The sequence below is a fragment of the Typopeltis vanoorti genome, chromosome 7, assembly GCF_054136105.1.
Source record: "Typopeltis vanoorti isolate ZY-2024b chromosome 7, IOZ_Tvanoo_1.0, whole genome shotgun sequence".
NCBI lineage: Eukaryota > Metazoa > Arthropoda > Arachnida > Uropygi > Thelyphonidae > Typopeltis > Typopeltis vanoorti.
In genome coordinates this window covers 97,183,937-97,208,289 of record NC_143555.1, presented here as the reverse complement: position 1 = coordinate 97,208,289, position 24,353 = coordinate 97,183,937, and the positions used below count along the sequence as shown (strand labels likewise).

General features: G+C 34.0%; 1 protein-coding gene across 5 annotated transcripts in view; it reads left to right on the top strand.

The window, feature by feature from the left end:
- LOC150104886 (uncharacterized) overlaps positions 1-24,353 on the top strand; it is a 695,785-nt gene that overhangs the window by 87,939 nt on the left and 583,493 nt on the right. For all 5 annotated transcript variants that reach the window (XM_090395398.1, XM_090395401.1, XM_090395397.1 and 2 more), the window contains exon 4: positions 4,921-5,079. In XM_090395398.1, the coding sequence (XP_090251524.1) occupies positions 4,921-5,079 (159 nt within the window). The remainder of the gene's footprint in view (positions 1-4,920; positions 5,080-24,353) is intronic.

Sequence of the window (24,353 nt, the reverse complement as noted above, 5' to 3'; positions counted from 1 at the left end):
CTTTTTTCCCTCTTTTACTTTGCGGTGTCAAGAGTTTTCAGTTCATTTAACCACAACCGTACTCTAGGATAAGGTGGTTAGCCCTATTCCTCCCGGTGTATCTTAGGTCTGTAGGAGCATTATGTTCTCAAGACTGGTTTTTCCTGCTTGTGGGATGAAAAATCCTAGATAAACTGGTGAGAAAAACCCTGCAGTCCACACTCAAGACCGGCTAACTTGGCTATATCTGAGAAAGATTCTAAGCTCCTCACGTCAGCGACGGGAATCGAATTCAGGACACTCCTTTCCCAGGCATATGGTTGCGAGGTGCATAGTCACCACTTGGCTAACTGTGTGGATGAGAAAGGTGCCTCAGCAGGACTTGTTTCATCTCTGCCACTCAACCTGAGTGCGCTCTTGAATGTTATTCGCATCATTAGCACAAGCACTATCCATTATACCAACGGATAGACAATAATATATATATATATATATATTCAAGATACCAGCAAACAGACAAGTAAGTCAAGTTTGCACCTGCACGTATTGCAAGTCTGAGGCAACTCGTGGTAAAGGTGTGTGTGTGTGTGTATATATATATATATATATTGTAAAAGGAGTTGAATGACTTAAACCGAGAGTTAGGTAAAAAAAAAAGGGGGTTTAATAGTAAAACACGACTAGTTTCGGCTTATAACAGCCTTCATCAGGTGACATTATAAAAGAAAAGAAAAAACACTAAACACTGACGGTTAAAAAAAACTATGAACAACATAGAGAGTCTGTATACATAATTAGCATGAAAACGTTGTAGTTGTATTTAAAGCTGTTCTTTCATTTGTTGCATTGTTGGGAGAGTTCGTGCTTGCAGCATCACATGAACACCAGTACATGATTACAGCTGCATGACTATCTGGGAGGTTGTAGCTCAAGTTATTATTTAGATGTTCAGGGTTGAGGATGATTTCCTTAGATTCTACGATTTTTCTCTCCAATTCATCATGGCAATGAAAGATGTTAGTAGATCTGTCCCAGTGGACTGTACGACTTGTATTTTCATCATTAGGATCAGCCAAGAAAAGAATATGGCTTGATAAGGCACTGTCTCGCTGTCTCTTGTAAGCAATGTCCCTCGTGTGTTTCTCTATGCGCAATTCAATAGATTTGTCCGTCTGGCCAAAATAAGGAATATCACAATCACACCATATTTTGTACACACCAGGATATTTAATATGATGATGATGACAAGGTTTTGGGTGGCTTATTAAGGAGCGGATTTTTGGAAGTGGAGTGAACAAAGTTCTGATATTGTATTTTTTTAGAACCTTAGCTAATTTTTGTGAAACCGAACTTATGTAAGGAATAGATATATTGCCTTTAAATGTATATATTTCTTCTGTGTGATGACTAGGAGGATTAAGAAAGAATTTTGCAATAATTCTTTCAGAATATCCATTAAGTACGAAAATAGTTTTGAGATAGTCAATTTCTTTTTGAAGTTCATTTGGGTCATCAAGAAGAGAGCGAGCTCTATGTCCCAAGGTAGAAATTATTCCAAGTTTTTGGGGAGGGAAATGATGGGACTGACTATGAAGATATCTGTTGGTATGTGTAGGCTTTCTATACATCGAAATTTTAAGTTTACCAGAAGAGTGGGTCAGTTTTACATCTAGAAAAGGCAGGGAACTATCAGTTTCAAGCTCTGCTGTGAACTTTATACTTGTATGTCGACTATTGAGATGTTCCAGGAAATCCATTAGGAAATCATGTTCATGGCTCCAAACAAGGAAAATGTCATCCACATAACGTTTCCGAACTTTAGGTGTTAAAGCAAAGGAAGAGATAGCCTTGGCTTCAAAATCCTCCAAGTAAATATTTGCAAGAACAGGGGATAAAGGATTACCCATCGCCAGACCATGATTTTGTTTGTATATAGTATCTTGGAATCTAAAGTAACTGGACTTGATGCAATGGGTAAGGCCAACATTTTTTTTGGATAACGTGTCTTTGAGTAATGTTATGACTACCGTTATTCTTACTGTTTTATATATATATATATATTATTGTATATATATAGAGAGAATGATTTGATGAGCAATATTCACTTGTTTGCCAATGATGAAAATGGGAAGAGCGATAGTAAATGGAGATGATACAGAGATCCTGCAGGAAGACTTAAATAGACTAGCAGTATGGCCAAAGGTAATACCTGATAGTTTAATGTAGTCAAGTGTAAGGTCATGTGCATTGGAAAGAAGAGATCACAAGCTTTTTACTACATTGATGGAAATAAACTGCAGGAAATTGATGAGGTAAAGGACTCGAGGATGATTGTGGACAGGGAGTTGAAGTTTAGAGGACATATTGCAAAAGTAGTCAAAAACAGCACATCGTATTTCGTTATTGTTAAAGAACACAAGCAGGGAATAGATGGAAGGCTTTAATGAGACCACATCTGGACCTTCATGCATATCTGGTCATCCAGATTCTGTAGGGGATGAAGTGGCAGAGAGGATCCAGACCAAGTGACAAAGATTGTAGCAGGTTTATAGAATTCTCCCTATGAGAATAGATTGAAGGCCTGTTGGTTTCAAAAAACTAGCTGATTGGCAAAAAAGAGGAGGCATAATTGAAGCATATAGGTTATTAATGGGATTTTATAGGATTAACAATGAAGACTTTTTTTTCAATACATGACAGGAAAGGAAATATGTAAGAGTGTGGTTAGTAAGGGTGTTATGACTAGATTTTTTGCTTGGAAGGTAGTGAATGGGTAGAATGGGTTGGTAAAGGTGGTTGTGAGTGCTTTGTCAGAGAATGAGTTATAGGTATGATAGGTTCATTGTTAAACTGCATTTGGTCACTCAATTAGATAATTTAAACTGAAATATATTGATTTTTAATTGACCAGTGATTTATAAACATACAATGCCAACAAGTTTTGCCAATGGAGCTGTTCAACTTCTTCAGGGCTTATAACGGTAAGAGAAAACTCAAAATTGAAACAGACACGTAACATTACACGCATGGAGCATGTTGTGACTAATACAGCATGCCCCATGCGTGTAATGTTACACGTCTGTTTCAATTTTTTAATTTATACGATAGTGTTACTCCATTTTCTCTGTAGTAGCCACTTTGAGTTTTCTCTTACCGTTATAAGCCCTGAAGAAGCCGAACAGCTCCGTTGGCAAAACTTGTTGGCATTGTATGTTTATAAATCACTGGTCAATTAGAAATCAATATATTTCAGTTTAAATTAGGTATGATAGGTATTGAGTAAATGGATCTCCTGTGATGAGTCATTTGACTTCATGGAGATAGCGATATAATAATAATAATAAATAGTTAGACTGGAAATCATGGATTTGAGAAAAATTAGGTGATTAGACAGATGGCATCAATGTAGAACAATATATAAAATTAAGATATTAGGAAGGAACTCAGCATTTTTAGCATTCAGTAATGTGTAAGAACAGCTAATTTAAAGTGATATGGTCACTTAAAGAGAAAGAGGAAAGATTAGCAAAACAGGTGTCTGTTACCAAATGGAATTCTGACCATTAAGAAATTCAGAAATATTTGACTCATAAGAAATTGATTAATGTAAGAATATTGTTGATAGGGAGTTAGTCATAATGTAAACTCAATCAGTGTAGTACTATCATAGTGTCATAGATTTTGGGAAAATTACCTACTATCAGGTCTGCTTGATATTGACTGTGGTCCTCTATGGATCTGAAAGTTGGATAACAAAGAAAAAAAAAGAAATAAAATTACAAGTGTTTGAATCTGAATTCTTACGAAAAATAAAATCAAACTAAATGGATTGAGAAAAAGACCAATCACATAATAAGGGATGAACTAAATTACAAAGAACTAATATTACACAAACTAAATATGGTACGGACATGTAAACAGAATGAATCAACAGAGATTACCTTATATTGCCCTCCAGGGATGGAAAAACCACCAAATGGACAAGGGGCAGACCAAGATTAAGCTGGATCGCATATTAAGAAAGCTGCTAAGATCAACAGCCCTCAAGATCTTTCAAGAAAGACTATTAATAGAAGAGTGGAGAAGATGGACTCATGAAATATTCAATCATCATCAAAATGAGTTTTAGACAATGAAAAGTGCTTCAGATGGTATGTTCAAGGTCTTGCATACAATTGGGATAACTGATTTCCTTTTTTTTGCATTATTGCAGTAATTTTCTATGGTATCTTTGTTACTTTTTGCAACGTGTACCCTTACTTTAACTCATTATTACCCTTAGTCAGATCTTTTATTTATGTAGTAATAGATACCTCCATGCCACAGCTTGTCTACCATCTTGGGCAGATATAATGAATTTTTTTCTCTGGTAGAAACAATGCATATCCCATCTTTACTATCCAGTTTTGCTTGTCCCAACATTGATTCTTTTGGAATACACAGTAGTAAATAATTTCTACTCATCTAGATTAAACTGATGTAGAAATAATTTGGGAAGGCATTTTTTCTGTATTTTTAGCATTTAATTGTTAATGATATCTCCTAAATGGAGTTGTTTTTATGTGGGACATTAAATTTATTATCTGTCCCTCTTTCCCCTCTAATCAGTTGCAGAGATTCCTAATATTTATTATTATTATTATTTCGGGTGACTCCAATTTCTATGTTGAAATGATATTTTTTGAGAGAATGCACTCAGTTTCTTAGTGTTTGGTTACTTTCATTTTTTAAAAAATTAATATTTTCATCAACTCCAAGTCTGTTATAAAACGAATGTGAACTTTTTATTAATTTCCTAGGTGTGATAACCTTATTTTAGATGCTTTGCTTCATTATTTATTAATTATATGAAATGCAAAATATATTTTTTGTAATTATACAAGTATAAATTAAAGTAAGCTTTAAGGTTTGTTTTTTTTCTCTCCCCATTTTCTCCTGTAGACAGTATCTGATAATACAGAACAGTCTAATATGGAAAGAAGGAATGCTGTTAACCAGCGTCAGCAAGTAGCTAGATTTCCAGATAATCATCAATCAAGAAGGGTAGTAATGGATAGTGAAAATAGCAGACTTTATAAGGAAGATAATACCAAAAAAGTGGTATGACATTATGAAGATTTTAATATAATCTATTCTCTTTAAAATACAAGAAGTAATAAAACATCTAGATACTGTCGTAACGTTCTATTTTCATGTTATGTTCTAAATCCGCCATCTTGGTTCAAGTCACTCTTATCAATATAACAACTAATTGCAAATTGATCACCGATCGAAAAGTAGGGAAATTTATAATTATACTGCGCCACCCTATTTTTTTAGATTAGTCTATATAAAATAGTAGGATCAATTCTTAATTAAGTTAGCAGTCTTCTCATTAGGCCGAATCATTTATTATTATTCTACTTGGGGCACCTGCAAGATTCGAATTTTTTATGAACGGTGCAATAAAAGGGAGTTCAGGCAAACACAATATTTAGATTAACAAAATAAAACATTTAATATACGATATATAGCAAATACATGAATTCTACTTTTAAATGAAACAATACAAATAACTTAATACATCTTGCTAAGTCACTCATTCCAATTCAATGTTCTAAACTTCAAAATTACAAGTTTTCTTAACTCATGTTAATAAAATAAAACTTCTCATTTGATCAGTCTGCACACATCTATCAGTTGTACTTAATGTTTAAATTCACAGCAGGCACTAATCAAGGTAGAAAATATTCCAAGCAAACTTATTCCGGACCTTGAACTTCGAAGATACGCTATAGTTAATGTTAGAATAAATAAACATGTATGACTACTCTTACCAGATACAATCTTCAATACATCAATTTATTGCGAGCACACTTATGAATTAACTCATTTGAGCTAGCGGAACACATTAAATAAAAATCTGCAACGCTTTAACTGAACTACTGTTAATCGCGCTTCACTACTCTAAAAAAAACAGCAATAAGGTATCGATATCCTTCCTTGTTTACTTTTCTGCAACTAGATAAATTCATTATATTCTTCTCAGGGCAACATAGAATTAAGACGTAATCCTAAATTAACTGGAACTAATCAGAATTTCCCATTGAATGTCCAGTTCTTTATTTATCCGATTACGACATCAATTTTCCTCTATAACAACAGCTGATTTCACTTGCAGCTGAGTATAAGATTCACTACGTTTCTTGCTTACTTCTAAACACTATGCTCTTGAATTTCTGCCCTAAAGAATTTACAATTTTCTTTCACTTCCTTGCTTATATCCTACTTTCCTTCAGGCTCCGCAAAACTCTTCCCTTTTCTTTCTATAAAATTCTTATTGCCTCCCATTCTCCTTTCTGGTTCCAAGGTCACGCACTCTTCGACTCGTGCTTGTTTATTTCATGCGTCTCCATGACAACGCATGAACGTAAACATTTCGCTAATGTAATACAACGCTCTACTCTTACATAAGTGATTACATAACATTAAATTTTCACAAATAAGAATAAACAGGATATTTGAGCTTCTTAATCAGCTCTTTCATTACGTATACAATTATTTATAATACACTTTTCGTTACTTGACATATATATTTTAGTTATCATAAATTTCTACACATATTATTATTTAATAAATTAATAGTAGGTTAAGTTTAGAATAAATATTTAAATAGCAATCCTTAATTAAGGAACAATAAGTAATTCTTATACAAATTATGATTAATATATAATAAGCAATGTTAAATGTGAATGAAAAAAATAAATTACACAACATAGTTTCATTCACAATTTAACAATACTGACTAGTTGTGTTGGATAACTAACTTGATTTTTGTATGTTTTTCATTTGGCACAGCATTTCACCACATCATGTTTTTTCTTTATGTGGGCAAGCATATATGCCATCATTTTTAAAATTTTATTTTATTTCATTTGGACAAGAACCACAAATGAGCAATCAATCAGAAAAATAAAACTTTATCAGTTAGCCTATTTCTGATATTTACTATTCTTTAATATATTCAGGCAATGATAATCAAGGAAAAGATTTTCAGGCAATTCAGGCTTTATATATTCAGGCAATGACAATCAAGGAAAAGAAGGAGTAGCCATAGTATTCAACACAAAATACGAGGCTAATCTTCTTGAATGGCAGTCAGTCTCAAGTAGAGTAATGTGGGCAAATATGAGAATGGGGAACTGGACAATGAGACTTATTTGTGCCTATGGTCCCACAGAAGGTTCTACTAAGGTAGAAGTGGAGGAATTTTTTGAGGCTTTAGAAAAAGCAACTGACACAATGAAAAATGAAAAGTTGGTCCTTGTTGGGAATCTAAATAGCAGAGTAGGAAATGATTGTGAGACATACAAAATTATTTTGGGAAAATTTGGAGAAAAGAGCAAAGCTCATAATAATGGCAAATATCTGTTGGATTCCTGCTCAGGACAAGGACTGGTTATTACTAACACCATGTTCCAACATAAAAATGTGCACAAATTCACATGGAGAGAAGAGGCTAGGAATAAGAGAAGTCTCATTGACTATGTTATTGTTGATAGTGATGTTTTCTCCCTGGTGCAGGACACCAGAGTGTACAGAGGATTTGAAATTGGAAGTGATCACTATTTAGTCTTGAGCAGGATAAAATTGAATTTCATATTGAAAAGAATAACATGTAAGAAAGTTTTAAAGCGAATAAAAGTTGAGCAGCTCTCAGATGTGAACTGTAGACTAAAATACACAAAGGTTATTGAAAAGAAAATGAAAGAGTTTGAGAACAGGAATCAAACCTTGGAGATTCAGTGGCAAACTCTGAAGAAAACATTGATTGATTCTGCCAGAGAGGCATGTTGTGAGGTTATCTGTAAGGATAAAAAAATCAGAACTCCCTGGTGGACACAGGAAGTTAAAGACGCAGTGAAGAAAAAGAAGAAAGCATACCAAAAGTTCCTGTCAAATAAGTCAGCTTGTGCTCTTAGAGAATATAGAGACAAATGCAAGAATGGTAAACACTGTGTAAAACTAGCTAAGCAAAAGTCATGGGAGGACTTTGGCAAGAATATAGAAAATAAATATCAAGAAGGTGGTAAAATATTCTGGAGGTTGTTGAAGAAGCTTAAGAATGGAGGAAAGAGTGCTGTAAAAGGAATTAGAGATGATAAAGGTGACATGAAAATGGGAGAAAAAGATATCCTTGAAGTATGGAGTAATTACTTTGAAAAACTGCTAATTGAAACAAGCAGTGATGACAGCACAGTGGTAAAAAACACTGACCAGGCATGCAGTCAGGAATACATATCCATACTAGAAGTAGAAAAAGCCATCAAAGGCTTGAAATGTGGAAAGGCAGCAGGAGTAGATGATATTCGACCAGAAATGCTGAAGTATGCTGGTATAAGAGTCTTACAGTGGCTGCACTGCATAGTTCAGAAAGCCTGGACAGAGGGACGAATTCCCGATGATTGGAGTAGAGCTCTCATAGTTCCCATATATAAAAAGGGAAATAAAACTGCATGTGAGAATTACAGAGGTATTTCCCTACTGAGTGTTCCTGGCAAGATCTATGCAAGTATACTTGAGAAACGGTTGAGAAGAATTGTGGAAGAAAAGCTTGGTGAAGAACAAGCTGGATTCAGGCCAAATAGAGGCTGTCAGGATCAGATCTTCACTTTACGACAAATAGTCGAGAAAGCATGGGAATATAACAAAGATCTGTATTTCAGTTTTGTCAATCTGGAAAAGGCATATGACAAGGTCCAAGAGAGAAGCTATTCAATACGCTTCAGTTATATGGTGTCAATGGGGCATTATATCAAGCAATACTTAGTCTTTATTTGAGTTGTAAGTCAGCAGTTAGAATTGAAGGAAGTACTGAAAGATGGTTTAATGTAAAATCTGGTGTGAGACAAGGATGTACATTATCCCCTCTGTTATTCATTATCTATATGGATCATATTATGAAGGAAAGTGGTATTAAACATGATATCAAAATTGGATATGTTAATGTCAGCTCTTTGCTTTATGCGGATGATGTTATACTTCTAAATAAATCCGCTACAAGTCTGCAAGATTCTCTGGCTAAATTGAATAACTGTTGTAATAGATATGGTATGAAGGTCAGCATTAAAAAGACAAAGACAATGAAAAGAGGCAGAATCATTGAAAATGTCAACTGTGTTGTGAATGGAGAACCTGTGGAACAAGTAAAACATTTCAGCTATTTAGGCACGATTTTTACTGAAGATGGTAAACTAAATATAGAAATAGACAACAGAATCAGCAAAGCTGGTATCGTGGGAAGTCAATTGAATAAATTCATATGGAATAAGAGAGAAATCAGTCGGAACACTAAATTAGCTGTGTACAAGACAGTGTTCAAACCATTTATAACTTATGGATCTGAGAGCTGGGTCAGAAGTAAAACATTTGACCAAAGACTAGAGACCACAGATATGAGAGTCCTGAGAAAGATTATAGGCATGAACAGATGGCATCAATGGCAATATCATATTAAAAACGAGGATATTAGGAAAGAAAAAGAACTTGACATTACCAGCATCCAGGAATTCGTTAGCAGAGCTAATCTTAGGTAGTATGGTCACTTAAACAGAATGGGTGAGGAAAGATTAGCAAAACAAGTGTTCTCTGCCAGGTTGGCAGCAAAACGAGCCAGAGGAAGACCAAGATATAGGTGGATTGATACAGTACAAAATGCTTTAGACGATAGAAATATAAGATCTGATAATGTTGGAGTCTTGAGAAGTAACAGACTGATTTGGAGGAAAATTGTAGATAGGAAATTAATAATGATGTAATTTTTTTTCATGTAGCACTATCATATCCTGTACACCCCTTGAGGGTACATGGCAGGAATTTGATGATGATGACTATTCTTAAATAGAATAGCTTTACAATTGAAGGTTTTTGTCCATGAAAAGCTTCTGCCTAGTCTCTGGTAAAACAAGTGGAGTCATTAGTCCCTATATACAGGTATGCCAGTCGCGAAGTTACTTCACGCACAAAATTTGTTTGCTTACACTTGAGTAAGGATGAAACCAAGAATATAATATAGTTTCTTGGTATTTTTAATTTATAATTATGATGAAGTAGTTATGAGAGTTTTTTGCTAGCTCAGTTGACTGTTTGTTAAACAAGCTTTTGCTATCTTTATTACTGTTAGAAGATTTTACAAGCAAAAAAAATGCCAACATTTATATATGATGTTCCATAAGTGATATATAATATGTATATAAGTGAAAATCAGTTAACATCTTGAAATTCTTTATTTTTATTTATTTATTTTTATATCAGCTCTAGACACAATAGGTTTCAAAACCTATAACATGACATTGCCATATGTGGGTAAGTGATTAACTTACCAGAATTCATGTTTTTGAACATTAATGAATTGGTTGGTCCTCAAGGTAATGGAGTTGATTATTGATGATCATTCTCACTGTATTTGAAATAACTGAGATGAGATGTGTACTTTGAGCACATCAGCAACTAAGCCCAAGAAGAGGAATTGAGCTTGACTGGAGTATCATAGTAAAATGAAGCCAGATTTTTCTATCAGAAATAATATAGCACTCTGTCTTGGTAGCACTGAACTTCACTAGATTGTTGTGGCTCCAATGAATAATTGTAAGGAAATCAGTGTTTAAGACATTGTTTATAGAAGGGTATGAAGCTTGTATCACTTGGGCACTAACTACAAAGCTTGTTGAATGAAGAGGAATGTACATTAGCAAAACTATAAATAAGATTTCAGGTTAGATGTCAACGCGTATAAAAAAACAAGTGTAGGGAAATCTGAAAAGACTAAACTGTAAACCAAAGAGGACTGGATCACCAGTTTTCTCCAGAGAGAAAGTTGGTAACCCAGTTGAAAGGAGCAGAAGGCAAGACCATAAGTTGGTAGCTTGGTGAGTAGCTCTCTATCAGACTTGACTAGATTCACCAGAAATGTCAAGAGCAATCACACAAATTTATCCAAACCTTTTCGTTGCTTATGTTTCAAGGTTATCTGGGATCTGCTGTATAGTGAGTGTGGCAGAATTCAATTTTTGAACATTAATGAATTCGTTGGTCTCAAGGTAATGAAGTTGATTATTGATGATTATCTTCACTGTATTTGAAATAACTGAGATGAGGATGATTGGATAATAGTTTGGGTGACTTGTATCCTTCCTATTTTGGATGTACTAAATATTTAGGCTTGCTTCCATGTTATCAGATTATATAGGAAAGATTGGTGTGCAAATTTTGAGCACAATAGGGGGAAATTGACATGACCAGAAGATTTGTTGATATCCAAGCTATTAAGAATTTTTCTGATGTCTTTCTGGTGTAAAATCAGAAGGCATGCAGTGAACTGCTCTTACCATAGATAGTGGGAGATGATTTTTCTTTACTCATATTTTAGATATGGAAGAAAAGATGCAATATCAGGGAGAATCAGCCTTTTTTTTGTATGATGTTACAATGGTATTATCAGGAGAAAAATGTGGATAGGAAGAATTTGCATCCCATAGCCTTGTCTTTCTGTTCACTCTGATTTCTTAAGAACTCTCAATTCTGTGGTCTTAGTGTTCTACAGTATTAGTCTCTACATGGTAGTAGCCTCATAATTTTTCTAGTTTAGATGCCAACATTGATTAGTTAAGCTTAAAATGTTATGGAAGACCTCCTATACCAGGGGTAGGGGAACCCTTGGCACTTGTGCCAAACGTGGCTAAATAAATACATGTCCAACATCTGATAGGTTTCTATTGCATCGTGCGTGCAAAAGCTTGCCTAAAGGAACTTCCAGAAGTAACCGAGGTTGTTAATTACATTTCTGCATGTGCTTTGAATAAAAGACAAATTCAGAATCTATTGAATGAGGTGGATTCGGTGTACAAAGGACTAATAATGTACAACAATGTTCGTTGGCTTAGTCGTGGTCTTGTTCCGAAACGATTTGTTGAATACTTGGACGAGATTAATCTCTTTTTTGACTAATCAACAAATGTCTTTATAAAGAAATGTATGACATCGTGTGGGTTTGTAAACTGATGTTTTTGTGCAGATTTTTGCAAACATTTAAATGACTTGAACCTTAAACTACAGGGCTTCGGGTAAGACTCTTGATGTTATGTTTGATGACATAAAGGCATTTAAAATGAAACTAGGAGTTTTTTTTAGAGGGATGTAGACAGTGAGAGATTTAAATATTTTTCAAACCTAAAGAAATACATCAATGATCTCCAAAAGGATGACAAAACAGACTGCCAATGTAATGTCTTCAAAAGCTATTTTTAAAACGTCATTGTATCAACTGTTGAGCAGGTCTCTCTAAGATTTGTTTTAAGTTCACAGAATTAGAAGAGACTGCAAAATTCATTAAGTTTCCAGACAATATAAAACTGGATGAATTAAACTTGTAGATGTTTTTGTGGATAAATATGTATGATTTGGAAATGCTGTTGATTGATTTTCAAAGTAGCTCAATTTGGAGACAGAAATTTGTTGACCTCAGAGTTGACTTGGAAAATATTGAAAAGGAGCGATTAGAGACAGGAGTAATAGAGAGAAGTGTGGAAAACGAGGTACTAAGGACTTGGATTACTATTCCAAGAACTGCAACAACATTTCTATCCATTTTTGCATCTACATATTCTTGTGAATCATTGTTGTTAGTGATGAATTTTGTTAAGTCTTAGGAGTGGCCTTACAGATGAAACTACTAGCACATGCATATCTCTAAAGGTTACAAAGTATAAACCTGATATAAATTGTCTGTCATCAGTGATGCAGCAGAAATAAAGCAGAAATCTCATTTGATGCTAAATAAATAAAACGTCCATGATTTTTCTTTCTCTAGTTTTGATTTGATGTTTTCCATTAAAACATGGTAAAGATTAACTTCTGTTTAATATATTGTGTGGGTAAAATAACATTTTATGTTATCTGTAATTTTTGTGTATTACTCGTAAGTGATTAAGAATTAATAAAAGAATGCCTTTAGTTTTATTTTCTTTTATTGTGTTTTAGTCAAGTAAAATGATTGAGATTGTGCACTGTAATATATTGGAAAAACTTGATCTTCATAAAAAAACAAAAAATTCAGAATTATTGTTTACTCTTTTGCTGATGTTAAAAATTGCATCTTGAAAATTTTGTGACTGTATACGGCAGCTAGAATTACACTTAAAGGCAAATAAAAAATATCCACGCTATCAATAAGGTAGAAGGACTTTTAAGTAAAAATTCCGTCACTAATTTTTTTCATTCATTCATTCAATCTTACATGACTTACAATAATCACTCTTACAATATTTTTTGATTTTACTCCTTTAGTGTGAATTTTGATTGATTGAAAAGGTTCTCCCAATACTTAAAAGGCACCAAATAATAACATATTCCCCAAACTTTCAGTTGGCACATAAGAAAATTTTGTATCAAATATTTGGCAATTTTGGCACGCACACTTAGAAAGGTTGTGCATCCCTGTCCTATACTATGCTTGAGCCAAATTAGGAAATGAAATTGTGAGGGCATTAATGTGTTAAGAGAAAAAAATATAAACAATTATATACTGTATACAGGGTGTTCGGGATAAATTTGACAGTTTCGTAAGGAAAAAGAAAATCTTCTTTGTATCTATTAAATTTAATGAATTGACAAAAAAACATTACAGGCAGAGTTAATTACAATACTATCAACAAGATTTACTCAAAATAACCACCATTAGCATCGATCACAGCTTCAATTCTGCTTCGGAACCTCGAACAAGCTGATGCTACAGTCTCCCTGGGAAGGGCCGCAAAAACTGTTTTAATTTTATCCATTAACTGGGCTTTTGTATTACTGGAAGTGCGATTGGTGTCTTTTTCAACTGCGCCCCATACAAAATAATCCATGGGGTTAAGGTCTGGGGAGTTTGGAGGCCAAACATTTGGACTGGTGAAGTCGTAGAAATTTTCAGACAACCATTTTTGACTTTTCCCAGAGGTGTGGCAAGGGGCCGAATCCTGCTGCCATACATACGGCCTACCATTGGCTACCCTTGTTATCCAGGGCTTGACTACAGTTAGCAACTCCACGAACAAAGCCCGAATTCCAATGCCAGGGTTCTTCAACACTTGTTCCTGCAGATTTGCGAGGAATTCTGCTGTACGAACGCAATCAGATCGTCTGCTAGGGATCTTTCTTCTTGCTACATCCTCGTAGTCACCATTGCAAGTCTCTAGTTCATGCCTGATTGTTTTTACTGTATTCAGGGAGCATTGGGCAGCAGTCGTAATATCCTTATTTTGATGGCGGGCACGAATCATCATGATACAAGTTATTCTCTTCCATGATTCAGGTGGGTTCCAGCTATCCATCCTTTCTGACATCTTGTATATGAATGAAGAAGGGTCCAAACTTTTAAATGAAGAGAAGTGTGTGTTAATACATGTAACTTACGGAAAAATATAATTAATTATAAATATGTCAAATTTATCCCGAACACCCTGTATATACATTTTTTTTTTGTTTGTATATATAAAATATATTTATATACAGATTTATTTATTTTAATTCTGCCAGATTCTCTAGAGCAATAGGAGAGCATACAGGAATTTGAGACAGTGTAGACCAGGGGTTCTCAACCTTTTCCAATGGTGCACCACACTATTTAATTCAAGATATTAGATGTATCAGTAAGCAAATCTGTGTTTGTACCACCTGGCAGTGGCTCACGTACCACTAGTGGTACGTGTACCATAGGTTGAGAATCTCTGGTGTAGACTATTAAAGACGGAAAAGTTTGTAGATAGATAAAAACAGTAGGTTAAATTTAAGAATCCAAAAGAATGATTGAATAAAAATATTATATAAAAATCCAACCAGTATTAAAATTACATAAGATTACAACTATGAACAGTATTTTTCATTTTGAAGGCTACAAACAAGAAAACAAAACAATGATATTATTATCCGGTTATCTTTTTGGAATCAGAAATTCTTCGCAGTACCTCTAAACTCATTCACTGTCAGTGCACTCACAACTGTCTCTGTAAATCCATTCCAGTGATTCACCACTCTTCAAGCAGAAAATCTAGTCCACACACCCTTACTAACTACTTTTACACAACTTCCAGGGATGATCCCTAGCTCTCTCTCTCTCATCATGCATTGAAAAATTACTTGTGTCAATCCTATATCCTTTAGTAACCAATAAGTTTCTATCATGTCCTCTGTTTTCTTCCTGTCAACTCACATGTACCTTCAGTCTATTTTCATTGAGTGCATTCCAAAGACCTGACTCTTCATCTTGATCACTTGCCTCCCGATCCTCTCCACTACTTCCTCATCCCCCAAGAAACTCAGGCTACCAAATCTGTGCTAAGCAGTGAAGATGTGGTGCCATAGCCTTATAAAGAGGGATGAAAACCTCCCTATCACCACTTGTCAGTGTGTGTCCTTCAATGTTCAAGTAATCCTTTGAACTATTTGGTTAGCTTTTGCAATATGTTCTCTGAACTTCAACGCTGTCCACCATCATCCCCCAAGATCCCTAGCATTATCAATTTTTTGCAGTACCATCAATGTAATATATAGTATTTTATTTTCATCCCTAAGTGCATAACCTTACATTTTGCAACATTAAACTGATAACCATTATTCTTCATCCACACTACAATCCGATTTATTTAAATTGGATTGGTAGTATATCACCTCTATGAACTATTGTCCTCTCCAGTTTGATATCATCAACAAACAACTGAATATCATCCTTGAAAATTTTCCATATATCATTAATATACAAAGAGTAGTTAATTGCCATAGTACAGAACTTCAGACACTACTAGTCATCCTCATTCTTTAGTCCACCCATACATTATTCTGTAGTGTCTGTCAGCCCCCCCCCCAATCCATGCCAGCTTTATATCCATTCCCATTTGCTCCAGCTTATGCAATAACCTTTCATGTGGTATTCTATCACATGCCATTGCAGAGTCTGATTTCCCTTATCTAATTTTACTATCACACTATTATAAAAAATGATTAAATTCATACCTTTTAACATTGCCCTAAAGCAGTGTTTCTCAAAGTGTGGTACACGAAAGGTCTTCAGGGGGTACGTGGCAATTTTCGGCTATGCATCATTAACGCATGGAATCATTATATTTCTCAGCAAATAGTGCGATTAGAGACAACTGGGATGAAAACGGCACTAACTAATGAATTACATCTCCCCTCCAACAGAAACTGCTGTATAGACTCAAGCAAAACCATATGTTGCTGGTACAACATATGGTTTTGCTTGACACCACCCCATCGTGAACGTGTTAAAACTAAGAAATATATAGTGAATATGTTTCAGATATTATGGAATTCGGTTGAAGAGAATTAGCATTTCAACTCAACTGTTGAAATGCTAATTTGTCTTTGGTTTGTGTGGTCTTTTGTTAATACCACACCAATCATATGCACTTCTTCATAGCTGCTCTATGTATCTCAAGTCTTGTAAATTACTGGTAATTTTTGCTTGAAATAATGGGAAAGAAGATGAAGCTGTTTTGGTAGACGACTTTGACGATGCACACAAGGAAACTTCTCAATGCCAAAAGTAGGAGTAGGAGTTTTTTGGTAAGTCGCACCGTTTTCAGTTTTTTTCTGAAAACTTTAGTTTCCGAAAATACCAGCATATATCTCGCATCACAATTTTTTAGCTTTAATTTTGGGAAAAAAGTGCGAGTTATATTCGAATAAATACGGTAATTTTTTATATCTTTCAAATTCTTAAGTATGGATCATTAGTTAAAGATTGGATTTATAAAACCCACAAAAGAGAGCAATATAGCAAATACAAGCAATATATTGGTCTGTAATTTTCTTGTTACTTACAGCTACTTACAAGTAGCTGTAAGTAACAAGAAAACGTTGATATTGTTAAATTGTGAATGAAACTATGTTGTGTAATTTATTTTTTTCATTCACATTTAACATTGCTTATTATATATTAATCATAATTTGTGTAAGAATTATTTATTGTTCCTTAATTAAGGATTGCTATTTAAATATTTATTCTAAACTTAACCTACTATTAATTTATTAAATAATAATATGTATAGAAATTTATGATAACTGAAATATATATGTAAAGTAATGAAAAGTGTCATTATAAATAATTGTATTTGTAATGAAAGAGCTGATTAAGTAGCTCAAATATTCTGTTTATTCTTATTTGTGAAAACTTAACGTTATGTAATCACTTATGTAGTAGTAGAGCATTGTAATACATTAGCGAAATGTTTGCGTTCATACGTTGTCATGGAGACGCATGAAAATAAACAAGCATGAGTCAAATAGAGCGTGACCTTCGGACTGAAAGGAGAGAAAAGATATTACATATAAAAAAAAGGAGAAAAGATTTTGAATTAGAGGACAGAGGAAGTTTTTGTGGAGCGGGAAGGAAGGTAGGATACAAGCAAAAGAAGTGGAAGAAAATTATAAGTTCTCTAGGGCAGAAATTCATGAGAATAGTGTTTAGAAGTGAGCCAAAACATAGTGAATCATATACTTAGCTGCAAGTGAAGTCAGCTGTGTTGTAAAGGAAAATTAATGCTGTATCCGGATAAATAAAGAACTGGACATTCAATGAAAAATTCTGATTAGTTCCAGTTAGTCTAGGATTGCGTCTTAATTCTATGTTGCCCTGAGAAGAATTATTTTGAAATTAACTAGTTTCAGAAAAGTAAACAAGGAAAGATATCAGTGCCTTATTGATGTGTTTTTTTTTTTAGTAGTGAAGCGCAATTAACAGTAGTTCAGTTAAATCGTTGAAGAATTTTTATTGATGTGTTCCGCTAACGTAAATAAGTTAATTCATAAGTGTGCGCACAATTAATAGATGTATTGAAGATTGTATCTGGTAAGAGTAGTCATACTTGTTTGTTTATTCTAACATTAACATATCTTCGAAGTTCAAAGTCCGAAATAAGATTGCTTGGAATATTGTCTACCTTGATTAGTGCTTCCTGTGAATTTAAACATTAAGTACAGCTGATAGATATGTGGAGACTGATTAAATAAGAAGTTTCATTTTATTAACTTGAGTTAAAAAAGCTTGTGATTTTGAAGCTGTGAATTGTATGTGAAAGTTTAGAACATTGAATTGGCATGAGTGACTTAGCAAGATGTATTAAGTTGATTGTATTATTTCATTTTAAAGCAGAATTCTTGTATTTGTTATATATATCATATATTAAATGTTTTATTTTGTTAATCTAAATATTGTGTTTGCCTGAATTCCCTTTTATTGCACCGTTCATAAATATTCGAATCTTGTAGGAACCCCAAGTGGAATAGTAAATAATTCGGCCTAAATAAATGAGGAGACTGCTAACTTAATTAAGAATTGATCCTACTATTTTGTATAGACTAATCTAAAAATAGGGTGGTGCAGTATAATTATAAATTTCTCTACTTTTGGATCGGTGATCAATTTGCAATTAGTTGTTTTATTGATAAGAGTGACTTGAACCAAGATGGTGGATTTAGAACATAACATGAAAATAGAACGTCATGACAAATATATTGGTCTGTAATTTTCTTGTTACTTACAGCTACTTACAAGTAGCTGTAAGTAACAAGAAACCGTTGATATTGTATCTGGATCAAATGAAATTGATAAGGGTGTATCATCTCACATCTCTAGAAACCAACCAACGAAGAGGAACCTATTTCAAATTTTGTTCTATTAAAAATAAATCATTTTTTGTTTACATGAATATATATATATGACAGAATGATCATTGACTCGGTTAACATGCATAGGTTTAGGAAAAAAATTGAATGACTAGAACCGAGATTTAATTAAAAAGGTTTTAATATAAACACATTACTAGTTTCGGCCTGTAACAGCCTTCTTCAGGTGACATTATAAAAGAAAAAACACTAAACATTGAGGGTTAAAAGACTATGAACAACATAGACAGTCTTTATACATAATTAACATTAAAACGTTGTAGTTGTATTTGAAGCTGTTCTTTCATTTGTTGCATTGTTGGGAGAGTGCGTGCTTGCTGCATCACGTGAACGCCAGTACATGATTACAGCTGAATGACTATCCGGGAGGTTGTAGCTTAAGTTGTTATTTAGATGGACAGGATTGAAGATGATTTCTCTCGATTCCACAATTTTTCTCTCTATTTCGTCACTGCAACGGAAGATGTTTGTAGATTTTTCCCAGCAGACTTTGTGACTTTGGTTATCATCATTAGGATTAGCCGAGAAGAGGATATGACTTGATAATGCACTTGCTCGCTGTCTCTTGTAAGTAATGTCTCTCATGTGTTCTCCCATACGCATTTCGACAGATTTGTCTGTCTGCCCGAAATAAGGAATATCGCAGTCACATAATATTTTATATACGCCAGGGTATTTGAGTTGATGATGACAAGGTTTTGGGTGGCTAATTAAGGAACGGATCTTTGGAAGTGGAGTGAACAAGGTTCTGATATTGTATTTATTTAGAACTTTTGCTAATTTATGTGAAACAGTACTTATGTAAGGAATAGATATATTGCTTTTGAATCTATTTGTTTCTTCTGAGTGATGTCTGGGAGAATTAAGAAGGAATTTGTTAATGATTTTCTTGGAATATCCATTAACTTCGAAAGAAGTTTTCAGATGGTTTATTTCTGTAAGCAGTTCATTTGGATCATCAAGAAGAGAGCGAGCTCTATGTCCCAAGGTGGAAATTATTCCAAGCTTATGAGGAGGGAAATGATGGGATTGACTGTGCAGATATCTGTTGGTATGTGTGGGTTTTCTATATATCGATATTTTTAGTTTACCAGCAGAAGAGCGAGTCAGTTTGACATCAAGAAAAGGCAAGGAATTATCCGTTTCAAGCTCAGCAGTAAACTTAATACTTTGATGTCGGCTATTGAGATGTTCGAGGAAAACCATAAGGGATTCATGTCCATGGCTCCAGACAATGAAGACATCATCCACATAACGTTTCCAAACTTTAGGTGTTAAAATAAAGGAAGAGATAGCCTTGGTTTCAAAATCTTCTAAGTAAATATTTGCAAGAACAGGAGATAAAGGATTACCCATAGCCAGTCCATGATTTTGTTTATATATATTATCTTGAAATTTGAAGTAACCGGACCTGATGCAATGTGTAAGCAAGGCTAACATTTTTTTGGATATCTTGTCCTTGAGTAATGTTAGGACTTCATCTGTTGGGACATTAGTGAACAAAGAAGTTATGTCCAAGCTAGCCATGATGTCATTTTCATCAACTGTAATATCCTTGATGTATGTAACAAATTCTGTAGTGTTCTTGATAAAGGAAGGTGATTTCCCTGAAAAACCTTTGAGGTATTTGGCAAGATATTTTGAAAGATTGTATGTAGGAGAATCGATACCTTCTACAATTGGGCGTAATGGAGTGTTCTCTTTATGGATTTTAGGAACACCATATATGCGAGGAATTAACGGATGGAGAGAGCGTAGAGATAAACGGACGTTTCGGGATAATTCAGTTGTTGTTTTTAATAAGTTGTTTGTACGATTTTGAAGTTCACGAGTTGGATCTCTCTCAAGTATTGAGTAGGTATCATTATGTAGTAATTCAATCATTTTATTCTTGTAATCTTCGGAGTTCATGATGACTGTTGCATTTCCTTTATCTGCAGGGAGGATGATTATATCTCTGTTGTTTTTTAAACTTTTAATAGCTTTGCGTTCAGTTGAAGTAATGTTGTCTGCAGGTGGTTTTGCGTTATTGATAATAAAGATTGATTCAATACGTAAAAGGTTTGCATCTTGTGGAGGGAGAAAAGAAGCAGCTCTTTCTATTTTTGTAAGTAGTGTTTCCTTTGGTATTAATGTTGGGGAAGGAATGAAGTTTAGACCTTTACTAAGGATGCTTTGTTCTACATATGAAAGTATATAGGAGGATTTGTTGATAACGACTTTGTCAATATTGATGTGTGGTTTTGAGTTCCTATTATTTTGTAATCTCTTTAATGTTTCAAATTTTCTTATAAGATTCACTTTGTTATTATATTGTATTCTGGCTGCTTGAGATTCACAGTATGTATTAAAGGTATGCCAACTTTCATTATCTTGAGATTCTTCCAGTATTTCAGCTATGGTTCTTTTTTTATTGAAAAGAAAAGCGAGAGTGCGTTTAGTATTCGATATTCTTTCAGACAGTAGGTCTAATTTAGCTTTATGATAGATTCTCTTCGCACGTTCAGTTGTTATGTTTTCTTTAAAGCATATAAATTTAGGAAAGATAGCATGGAATTTGCAACGTTTTAAGAAGACCAACCTGTTAATGTTTAGTCCAATCCTCTTTAGTGTCTTGTTGAAGTTTCTTTTATTATTGATAGTAGAAGCCTCGTCATGAAGGTTATAGATGACAGAATGATCATTGACTCGGTTAACATACATAGGTTTAGGAAAAAAATGCAACAAATGAAAGAACAGCTTCAAATACAACTACAACGTTTTAATGTTAATTATGTATAAAGACTGTCTATGTTGTTCATAGTCTTTTAACCCTCAATGTTTAGTGTTTTTTCTTTTATAATGTCACCCGAAGAAGGCTGTTACAGGCCGAAACTAGTAGTGTGTTTATATTAAAACCTTTTTAATTAAATCTCGGTTCTAGTCATTCAATTTTTTTCCTAAACCTATGTATGTTAACCGAGTCAGTGATCATTCTGTCATCTATAACCTTCATGACGAGGCTTCTATTATCAATAATAAAAGAAACTTCAACAAGACACTAAAGAGGATTGGACTAAACATTAACAGGTTGGTCTTCTTAAAACGTTGCAAATTCCATGCTATCTTTCCTAAATTTATATGCTTTAAAAAAAAAACATAACTGAACGTGTGAAGAGAATCTATCATAAAGCTAAATTAGACCTACTGTCTGAAAGAATATCGGATACTAAACGCACTCTCGCTTTTCTTTTCAATAAAAAAAGAACCATAGCTGAAATACTGGAGGAATCTCAAGATAATGAAAGTTGGCATACCTTTAATACATACTGTGAATCTCAAGCAGCCAGAATACAATATAATAACAAAGTGAATCTTATAAGAAAATTTGAAACGTTAAAGAGATTACAAAATAATAGGAACTCAAAACCACACATCAATATTGACAAAGTCGTTATCAACAAATCCTCCTATATACTTTCAGATGTAGAACAAAGCATCCTTAGTAAAGGTCTAAACTTCATTCCTTCCCAAAAATTAATACCAAAGGAAACACTACTTACAAAAATAGAAAGAGCTGCTTCTTTTCTCCCTCCACAAGATGCAAACCTTTTACGTATTGAATCAATCTTTATTATCAATAATGCAAAACCACCTGCAGACAACATTACTTCAACTGAACGCAAAGCTATTAAAAGTTTAAAAAACAACAGAGATATAATCATCCTCCCTGCAGATAAAGGAAATGCAACAGTCATCATGAACTCCGAAGATTACAAGAATAAAATGATTGAATTACTACATAATGATACCTACTCAATACTCGAGAGAGATCCAACTCGTGATCTTCAAAATCGTACAAACAACTTATTAAAAACAACAACTGAATTATCCCGAAACGTCCGTTTATCTCTACGCTCTCTCCATCCGTTAATTCCTCGCATATATGGTGTTCCTAAAATCCATAAAGAGAACACTCCATTACACCCAATTGTAGAAGGTATCGATTCTCCTACATACAATCTTTCAAAATATCTTGCCAAATACCTCAAAAGTTTTTCAGGGAAATCACCTTCCTTTATCAAGAACACTACAGAATTTGTTACATACATCAAGGATATTACAGTTGATGAAAATGACATCATGGCTAGCTTGGACATAACTTCTTTGTTCACTAATGTCCCAACAGATGAAGTCCTAACATTACTCAAGGACAAGATATCCAAAAAAATGTTAGCCTTGCTTACACATTGCATCAGGTCCGGTTACTTCAAATTTCAAGATAATATATATAAACAAAATCATGGACTGGCTATGGGTAATCCTTTATCTCCTGTTCTTGCAAATATTTACTTAGAAGATTTTGAAACCAAGGCTATCTCTTCCTTTATTTTAACACCTAAAGTTTGGAAACGTTATGTGGATGATGTCTTCATTGTCTGGAGCCATGGACATGAATCCCTTATGGTTTTCCTCGAACATCTCAATAGCCGACATCAAAGTATTAAGTTTACTGCTGAGCTTGAAACGGATAATTCCTTGCCTTTTCTTGATGTCAAACTGACTCGCTCTTCTGCTGGTAAACTAAAAATATCGATATATAGAAAACCCACACATACCAACAGATATCTGCACAGTCAATCCCATCATTTCCCTCCTCATAAGCTTGGAATAATTTCCACCTTGGGACATAGAGCTCGCTCTCTTCTTGATGATCCAAATGAACTGCTTACAGAAATAAACCATCTGAAAACTTCTTTCGAAGTTAATGGATATTCCAAGAAAATCATTAACAAATTCCTTCTTAATCCTCCCAGACATCACTCAGAAGAAACAAATAGATTCAAAAGCAATATATCTATTCCTTACATAAGTACTGTTTCACATAAATTAGCAAAAGTTCTAAATAAATACAATATCAGAACCTTGTTCACTCCACTTCCAAAGATCCGTTCCTTAATTAGTCACCCAAAACCTTGTCATCATCAACTCAAATACCCTGGCGTATATAAAATATTATGTGACTACGATATTCCTTATTTCGGGCAGACAGACAAATCTGTCGAAATGCGTATGGGAGAACACATGAGAGACATTACTTACAAGAGACAGCGAGCAAGTGCATTATCAAGTCATATCCTCTTCTCGGCTAATCCTAATGATGATAACCAAAGTCACAAAGTCTGCTGGGAAAAATCTACAAACATCTTCCGTTGCAGTGACGAAATAGAGAGAAAAATTGTGGAATCGAGAGAAATCATCTTCAATCCTGTCCATCTAAATAACAACTTAAGCTACAACCTCCCGGATAGTCATTCAGCTGTAATCATGTACTGGCGTTCACGTGATGCAGCAAGCACGCACTCTCCCAACAATGCAACAAATGAAAGAACAGCTTCAAATACAACTACAACGTTTTAATGTTAATTATGTATAAAGACTGTCTATGTTGTTCATAGTCTTTTAACCCTCAATGTTTAGTGTTTTTTCTTTTATAATGTCACCTGAAGAAGGCTGTTACAGGCCGAAACTAGTAGTGTGTTTATATTAAAACCTTTTTAATTAAATCTCGGTTCTAGTCATTCAATTTTTTTCCTAAACATATATATATATATATATATATATATATATATATGAATTCAAATAAAATAAACATTTACAATGCAATATAC